A 9,222-nucleotide genomic window follows, 5' to 3' on the forward strand; every position below is an offset into this window, starting at 1 on the left:
GAGCTGTGGATAGCAACCCCTGGCATCGGGGCATATAATGGGCAGCCTCCCGCATTTACCACCAGTTGATTATGCTAGCAAAGTCATGGCAGGAAAGACTGTGTGGTCTCCCCCATATAGACAGGTGGGCAGATCAAGGTTGAGACCTGGCCCTGAACATGCCCCCGTCACATCCAGTTGCCCCATGTGCCCACAGTTACTCTAAGTTAAATGTAAACTGAGGCAACCGAGCCCTGTTTCATTTGGGAGTAAGCTGCCCTGATTTAGCTTTCACTACAGAATAACAATGGAGAACGGGTAGTTACTTCAGAGCAGCCAGAGTGCAATTAAGTCCCTGCCTTTATTGTAGGAATAGAAACAACAGGTACCACTGCATGGGGTTGCACAGAATTATAGACCTATAAGTGGGTCACAACTACAAAAAGCTTAGAAACTAGACAATGGATGGTGCTTTAAAACTAACTACATGTTTTATGTCTCTTACAAATGACTATTAAAATCAAAATGATTTCACAATATCTAGCATGAGGATGCATATTTGGCAGTTTGGCTTCCAGAGCTGGTGAAACGCTTCCAGCAGTAGTCATTAAGTGTTGCTCAGGGCAACCCTTGGGCCTCCTCAGCTTGTATTGCTACAAGAAAGTATAAATGAATATAACTGAGGTTTTAATTGTTTGTCCATGACATGTATGCTCACAAAAAAAATTAATTCAGTTTTTCTTTTCTCTCCCTCCCTCACATTTCTACAAGATTGTTGAAGGTGAGTGTTCATATAATTTTGCTAACTGATAACAGAATTGTAATCTTTTTTTGTAATGCATTATATAGTATTGCAAACCTAGTCAACAAGGATGTGCCTTCCACTAATTTCTTCAAAATTGTTTCATGTATTTGTCTGAAGATAAACATTTGAGAAACCCTGTAGTAAAAATTAATAACCTAGATCAGTTAATGCTGTGTGTCTACATGTGCCCTTTACTGCAGTTGCCTAATTAGCTCTGCAGTAAAGTGTCACTGTCTACACGTGGAGTGCTATTTGGCCGCAGTAAACTAATTAACACCACTGTAGTACTGCCCAACACAAGTGCTATCCTGTAGCAGACTTATTTAGTGTGCTGTAATGCACACATAGACCGTGACCAGGGCTGGCTGGGGCAAAAGGGTGCTATAGTGTGGGGGCTGCTTGCTGGTTAGCCCTGCACTGTGGAACCCATGTGCACAGCCAGCCTCTCTACAGCATTTTGAGCTAGCAGGCTGACTCCCCAGGGCTACCTGCCAGCTGGGGCTACTGTGCCATGACTCAACATGCAGTCCTGGGCACACGTGTAAACACTGCACCAAGGAGCAATAAACTCCATCGTGAACTGTCTTGGAGTTTATTCAGGCGCATTAATTGCATGTGTAGATGCACCCACTGTTAAACTAAGGCCATCAGTAAACTGAAATAAAATTTACTATTTGATTATTGTTCTGCACACTGAGCTCATCTACACAAGATGCTTACTGCGCAGTAGCCAAAAAAATATCGCGCAGTAGCGTGTCGCGGCACAGACCGTACTAACACACTACTGTGCAATATTATTAGGCTATTGCTAATACAAGTCCTAAATAAATGTGCAGTAATGACTGCACAGTAGTGTTTCATGTAGATGTGTCTGCTGAGACATAGAAAACTCACTGTCTATACCACTGTTTTAGCACAATAAGGCTTCAGAATATGTATCATGTAAGCTGCCATCTCTTGAAATAACCCTAATGTGGCTGTTGTCCCTTGATGCAATTTTTCACCCTTATGATAAGATGGTAGTGGATTTAATTTGTCAAAGAATAAACATGAAAATGCAAGAAGCTCATTTACAAAATTTCAACTGTTTATTCCTGCTCTTCTGATTTAGCCTCATGATCCCATGCCTAATAAACATGTGATGGAGTGCTATTTAATAGCTTTCTGTTGCTTATTGATTGAGCAGCACAGCTCTTCCAAGATTACATACAAATACTTATTGAAAGAAAATTAGAATTTCATAATCAAGCACTCAAAAGTTAGAAAATGCTGGAATTATAGCTCTCTCTGGTACAAAGAGGCAGAATGAACTAATATTACATAGTCATGGAATCTTTCACAAGACCTCTGCTTCCTTTAAGGCACTAAATAATGGTGCTGAAGGGGTGAATTGGGGTTAGTGGATGAGACACCACTTGGATTGCTGCCTCATTTGTTACAATGATTCAAAGACATAAAGTGAATGAGGCCAAGAACTACAAGGGAGGATGGCAATCATGTGAACTAAGGCAGTTGAATGCTCTTCTAGCAAATTGTGTTTTACCCCAGTCTGTCCCACAGGTAACTGATTGGAGCTTGACTAGGTCACTTAAACCAAACTTTCCCAAAGTGTCTGTTAATAAAGTGCTCCTTGTTTTCTGAATGCCTAACCTGTGACAGTTAAGAATTGAGTTGCAGAAGTGGTAAATACTCAATTGCAGCTGAAATCAGTGGAACCTCTGACCTGGATAGATGGATCTGACTTTCCAGGGTATGGCTTTTAGGAGTCTCAAATTGGACACCTAAAATTAATCAGTGCTTTTCACCATGAGTTTACTCTGCCTCAGAACATAAAGTAGGGCTAATAATGATGTTGACTAGAGTAAGAGTAACTGATTATCATTTGTAAGTACCTTATTTACTCAAGTAGAAGATGCCCCGATATTTAGATTCTGTATATGAAAAAATTACAAATTTGTTATAATTTTTCAGGTATAGAATTTAATTATCAGGGATTTGCCTTGTATTTGTCCCCTTCCCACTGCTACAGCAGGGAAAATAAAAGGGGAAGAGCTTGCCTTCTGCTCCACCCCCAACTTCTCCCCCCTGGCAATCCCTTCCCCCTTTTGCTATCAGACCCTGCTCCCCCTGAGCACATGGAAGTGAGGAACAAATTTAAAAATAATAACCTTCACATTAAACATGGCTGTAGTAATTTGCTTATAGTACCCATGTACTTAGGTCATGCAGAATTGATGCATGTTGCCTTTTTTTAACTGTTGCGAGTTTTAGCATACGTACTCCATAAAAACCCTTTTGAGCAGCACTTTGGCACCTACATATATGCAGTACAAACTATGCATCATATTAGTTCAAAGCCAAAGGCTTGTAATTTACCACAGTTGGTTTTCAGTCATGGTGACCCCACACCTAAGCACTGCTCCCCTGCACCAGCAACATCAAACCAATTGCCTGATTATGGTTGGCTGGGAACCAAACCAGTCCCTGGCCCCAGCAAACAGTTTGGTGCATGAGGAGCCTGGCAACAGGCTTCATACGGGGCTTGTACTGCTCCCCATGCATGGGGAGCCCAGCATCTGGCTGCCACAACCTGATGCTGGGTTCGCGATACACCAGGATCTGTCAAAACCCCATGTGTTTCCTAGCTGGGCAGTACACAGGGCTTTGACAGGTCATGGCCACACCTTCAATTTAAGTCATGATACAAATGATCAGGGATCTTGGTTTTCCCTGATTTAAAAAAAAAGATTAAAAAAATAAAAAAATTGCAAATTCTCAGATAAAACCCCCCAAAATCTGTGATTAAAATGAAAGGCCCCTGCCACCTCTGGCCCTGCTGGAGGGGTCTCCAGCTGCCAGAGCTTGCTGCAGCAGAGCAGAATCCAACTCCCCCCACCACCCCTGGGATGGGGAGAATGGGGCCTGGCCCCTTGACGCTGCATGCACTCCTGGATCTGTGTGTGGGGCAAGGGTGGTCTTAGGCTGCCTGCTACGGACTTGGGCTCCTGCCCTGCTGCCTTCCCCCAGGGCCTCCACAGCCCAGCAGGTGCAACTCGGTGCTGCAGAGCACAGTGGGGCTGCGCAGGGAAGCTGCTTGCCGCTGCAAGCTCCACACTGCCCTGGCGAGGCATCCCCTGTGCATGTGGCAGCAGTGAGGGGCACAGCCCCGCACCACCTCTCCTGCTTTTGCTGTGCATGCAGGGGACACCTTTCCAGGGCAGCGCAGAGCGTGCAGTGGTAACAAGCTTCCCTGTGTGGCCCTGCTCTGCCCTGCAGTGCGGGATCGCAGCTGGTAGGCTATGGAGGGCCCAGGGGAGGATCCCACAGCAGGCAACCCACCCCTGCCCTGTGCACAGATCTGGGGGGCACAGATTCCCCCTGCCCCTCTGGGAGTGCGCACAATGGCAGGGACCTGGCCCCTCCCCCCACCTCCTCATCCCTCAGATGAGCCACCTGTGACCCCATCCCACTCCACCTGTGGCCACCCCCCCTTACCTATGGCAGCTTCTCTCCAGGCTGCCTGGTGGCCATGTGTATATACATGTACATGGCATCCCCTGTCTGACTGCCCTCATCCCACTTCCGCCCAGGTCCCTGCAGGCTGGAGCTCTGCCACCCTGCAGAGAGCTTTGTAAAACTGCAAAATCCACTGGTAAAGGGTAAAATCTGTAGTTTTCTCCATTTTTTCCATGGAAAATGGAAAACCAGGATCCCTTCAAATGAGCCACAAAGTTATTTCATGTTATATGGAATCACTTTGTGTCTTATGTAATGCATTATCATGCCCTCAACCAGCTTTCACGTGTGGCTGGTTATTGTTTAAGGCTTGGTTAACTTGTTAATCACAGCTTAAATGTAAAGTCTGTTGGGGAAAAGTCTGGTGAATTAATTGCCAAACTTATAGTTAGAGCAAGGTCTCAAGTGTACATAGTAAAATATTGGACAAACATTGCAAGATGAAACTAAAAAGAAAAGTATCTTCTCATTTAGAGAAGTATGCAACCTCCATAGTATAAAAAGGAAAAGTATATTTGATCCAATAGTACGATAACAATACCTATATCAGTCATTAGTAAGGTCGAATCTTCTAGATTAACAATACAACATTTGCCACTGAGGTAATTGAACAGGATTGTGTGAGGATGGCTCAGATACAGTTCAGCCAGCTTGTAGGAGTAGTGTGGTGATGGCGTATGTTCAGTGCAGACAGAAACTTCAGAGCTTGGCTGCCAAACTCTAACTTAACTTATGCATGCCAAGTAAAAGCTTTCCTTGGGAGCTGTGAATTGGCCAAATTTGTGTGGGTTTTCACCAATGTGGTACATCCATCCCTGGTGCTACATGAAATGATCAGCCTTAAATATCAGTCTCTTGTGCCTTTTATGCTTTGGAGAAGAAAATACTTAGGATTTTTTTTCATCCTGTGGTTTTTTTTTTCGTTAACTCGCTTTTAAAAGCAACTGAAATCTTTTTCTGAAACTTCCTGAGGGGAGAAAGGAAATCATCCTGAAACACATGTAGAATGGAGAATTCTGGCTTTCAGAGCTAAAGTTTTTCCTGCAGTTTTAAGTAACCAAAAAAGAAAGCACTGGGTAATTTTAGCTATAATTATCACTGCCAGCACTGTCTATATCAAAATAATTAAGACAAAAAAACCTCTGCTACTTGACAAGTGCTGTCTAGGAGGTAGTATAGTTTGGATAATTTTTGGAAGTTTCAACAGAACACTGAAAATATTAGCCAAGGCCTTTATAAAGTTATTTTTCCTGTCTTGGTTGCATGCCAGGTTACCAGTTCTGAGGACTTGTCAACCTAAGGGAAACCTACTGAGATAATTACCCCATCATAGGTACATAGTATACTCTTATGGCTTTAGCAGTGAATGCCCTCATGTAGACCCCACTAAAAGATTAGACATAAGATTCCTTTGGGGAGCTTTTATGTAATAGTTGTGTAACTAAGCTAAAAAAAATTGAACTTGCTTTTGGTAAACTTTAAAGAAGTGTTTAAGTAATGTGTAACAGTTCAGATTTTCTGTTAATCCAATGCAAAAATACCGTAGAGTCCTATGAATACATCTAACGTGCCAAAATTAAATTTTAGAGAATCAGCAACCGAGGCGAAATCTAGGGCTAAGAAGCCAACGGCAGTCGGATAGTTGTGTATTAAGTAGTGATGAAGAAGATGAATCAAGGGATAATGATACGTGTGAAAGAAATAAAGTTTATGGAGGATCAGAAACATTGGAGGATGAAACTACAGATTCAAGGTATGTGCTCCATGGTTTCACAAATGCATGTAAAATGCAATGGTTACATATAAATAGTCAAGCTTCTATCGCATTTAAGCATTAAAGAATACTTAGAGTGGTCTAAATTAACCTTTTGACACTCTTAAGTGATTCATCTATGAGAGAACAGGAATAGTAAAGCTCTTACTGAATTAAGGAGAAAACTAAAAAAAATGACAGTGCTTTTTGTATTTAAAAAACACTGTCTCTTTAAGATTAATTTAAAAAGTGGCAAGGAGAACACAAGGAGGCAACCTTGTGGCTGCCTATAAGTTCATCACGGGGGCACAGAAGGGAATTGGTGAGTATTTATTCACCAAGGTGCCCCCGGGGGTTACAAGAAATAATGGCCACAAGCTAGCAGAGAGCAGATTTAGACTAGACATTAGGAAGAACGTCTTCACAGTTCAAGTGGCCAAGGTCTGGAATGGGCTCCCAAGGGAGGTGGTGCTGTCCCCTACCCTGGGGAGGAGGTTAGATGAGTACCGAGCTGGGGTCATCTAGCCCCGGCACTTTTTCCTGCCTATGCAGGGGGTCGGACTCGATGATCTATTGAGGTCCCTTCTGACCCTAACATCTATGAATCTATGAACGTGCTAATCAAAAGCTATAACTTCAGCAATACACTGTCATATAAAGCTCATAGACCACATTTAGATATGTAAATATTCCCTGTAGTATTGACCAGGAAATGAATACCCAAGATTTTGAGACCAGGAGAACAGAGTGTCTTACATCAGTAAGCAGACTTTTTTTTTTTTTGTAAAATCTAATGACTACTGTTGTTCATTCACTATGGGTATACACTCTGTGTGCATGTGGGGGACAGGGTCCCTCTCTCACTTAAGTCACTTAGAGACCATTTTTTTTCTGTTCTAATATGCTTTTGTGGGCTGCCATATAGCAAGTACAAAAAGCTAAAGAGCATTAATAGTCTGCTACTGTACATGTGCACCCTATTGATAATGTCTGATATGGAAAAATCAGCTAGTTTCATAGTATAAAACTGTGTACTTGCCAGGAAAGACAGAGATTGCAGTGTTAGTATCACTCAACCACTTTAAAAAAAATACAAATTTAGGTTTTTAATTTTCAGTTCTGCAAGCTATTCCATTTAGAAGCTCCTGGACTACATTGCTACAAGCTTAATCAATGCTACAGTTAGAAGTGTTGAAACAAAATCCAGAATATAGAATCCTTCTGGTTTTCTATGAGGTTGGAAGGAAAATGAGGCAAGTTAAAAGGTGTGAGAGAGAAATCACCACAACATAATAGGAAGTTACAAATAATAAATGTAACTTCTTTCCCACCCACCCCCTCCCAGGGGGGGTGGGAGGAAAGGGAAAAACATTTTGAGGTAAATCCCGTTGTCTTGAGGTAAGGTCATTTTTTCTTCTCCCAAAAGAAAATTAAGGAGAGGGATTTGATAACAGTTTTCAAATATCTGAAGGATGATTACGGCGATGATATTTCTCCATGACCATAGGACCTGGGACTAAAAGGAATGGCTTCAAGTTTCATCTGGGTCAATTTAGGTTGGAGATTTTGAAGAACTTTCTGCCTGTGATGGTGGTCAAACATTGGAAAGGGCTACCTAGAGAAGTTGTAGAGTCTCCATCCTTGGAAGTTTTTAAGAGCAGCTTGCACAGTCATTTGGTTAGGATGGGTTAGTCAGGATGATCCTTCCTTGAGCTGGACTAGATGATCTTGTGAGGTCCCATCCAACCTTACTTTCCTATGATCCTATGAATATTGAGCTAAGAAGCTGATTGGGCAGCCTTTCCGCCTAGCTGTGAAGGACTGACAGTGTTAGCCTCATTAAGCTATACAGGTAACCCTCACTTAACGCCGTTTCACTTAGCACTATTTTGCTATAACGCTTGCTTTAAATTGAGCGCTAAGTGAAATCGGGTATCAATGAGTTTAATTATAATGCTCACAGTCACTGTCTTAGGTCATTAAAAACAATTGTGGTTGCCCTCTTGGGTCATCAGATACTTCCAGTTTCACTTAACGCTTGGTTTTTCAGAAACCAATTAAGAGCGCTAAGCAGGGGTTGCCTATATGCTACTTCAGTGTAATTTAATCCCTCCCTCCCTTTACACACACTCCTCCTTGCCCCCCATACACATGCACTGAGAATTAGCAGCTTGTTCATTATTATTTAAGTGCGAAAAAAAGAATAGCAGTGTTAAAGTTGTGCTGTAGCCATGATGGTTCAGGAATTATGCGAGAGGATAAGGATTTCTTTGTATGGTTTTGGCTGCAAATAACAATTATGCAAACTTACAGAAATGTCTGTACCTTATTCCTGTCCAAAAAATTTGGCTTCCTTAATTACTGGAGCCTTTGTCATCAGCAGACAACGACATTACACATGGGATACCCACTGCAACTCTGTTCCCTGCTGTGCAGTCTTCTGCCTATGCCCTTCACTTTGCTGAGGTTGAGCAGAGTACTGTGTGGATGTCCTGAGTCTTGTCTGTAGTTGAATTTTCTCCAGTTCCAGCCACATAAGGTGTTTTTAAATACCCCTGCACATTGCTGCTAGAGAGCATGGAAGAGAGTAGTGGAGTAAGAAATGCTTCTATGATGCTTCCTTGGACAGAATATAGGTTTTGAGCGACACAGAAGATGAACAACTTGAGATTTTTTTTTTCCATCAAAATTTTGCATCATTATTTTAAATTTTCTATGGAAATACCTAATGTGGCTTATTTAGACACCTAAAATTCTCCTAGGTAGAAATGAAAATTCATATTTCACAGGAGAAATGAAGGTGACTTTACCACACCTCCGGCTCTCTTGTGAAATATGTATTTTCATTTCTACATAGGAGAACTCTTACAGTCTTTGCTATCTCCTGTGTGTAATGAAGGATGTGTGCGCCCAAAAGCTTGCAGATAAATGCAATAATTTGTTTGCAAATATCTAGTTGGTCTAATAAAAGATATTACCACTTCCAGGAGTTTTGATTCCTTTTGTCCCAAGACCAATATGGCTACAACCTTTTCCAAGGCATAAGAGCTGTTAACTTCAATGCTTTCTCAATCTATTTCTAGGAAGTAGAGAGAGGCCAAAGTGTAGCAACAGCATTTGAGAGAGCTATGCAAAAACCTCAGACTTCTACCCATAGCTCCATTCCTGC

General features: G+C 42.1%; 1 protein-coding gene across 8 annotated transcripts in view; it reads left to right on the forward strand.

Moving 5' to 3' along the window:
* The window catches only part of RNF4 (ring finger protein 4), a 25,649-nt gene that overhangs the window by 10,039 nt on the left and 6,388 nt on the right, over nucleotides 1–9,222 (forward strand). For 5 of the 8 annotated variants that reach the window (XR_003095775.1, XM_025212583.1, XM_025212582.1 and 2 more), the window contains 3 exons: nucleotides 751–760; nucleotides 5,888–6,053; nucleotides 6,753–6,813. Coding sequence is in view for 7 of the 8 variants with exons in the window: in XM_025212583.1 (XP_025068368.1) it covers nucleotides 751–760; nucleotides 5,888–6,053; nucleotides 6,753–6,813 (237 nt within the window). In the remaining variant the exon portion in view is untranslated. The remainder of the gene's footprint in view (nucleotides 1–750; nucleotides 761–5,887; nucleotides 6,054–6,752; nucleotides 6,814–9,222) is intronic. The other 3 variants (XM_006030897.3, XM_025212585.1, XM_006030898.3) reach the window with 1 other exon arrangement.

Source organism: Alligator sinensis, unplaced genomic scaffold, assembly GCF_000455745.1.
Source record: "Alligator sinensis unplaced genomic scaffold, ASM45574v1 scaffold1051_1, whole genome shotgun sequence".
Classification (NCBI taxonomy): Eukaryota; Metazoa; Chordata; order Crocodylia; family Alligatoridae; genus Alligator; species Alligator sinensis.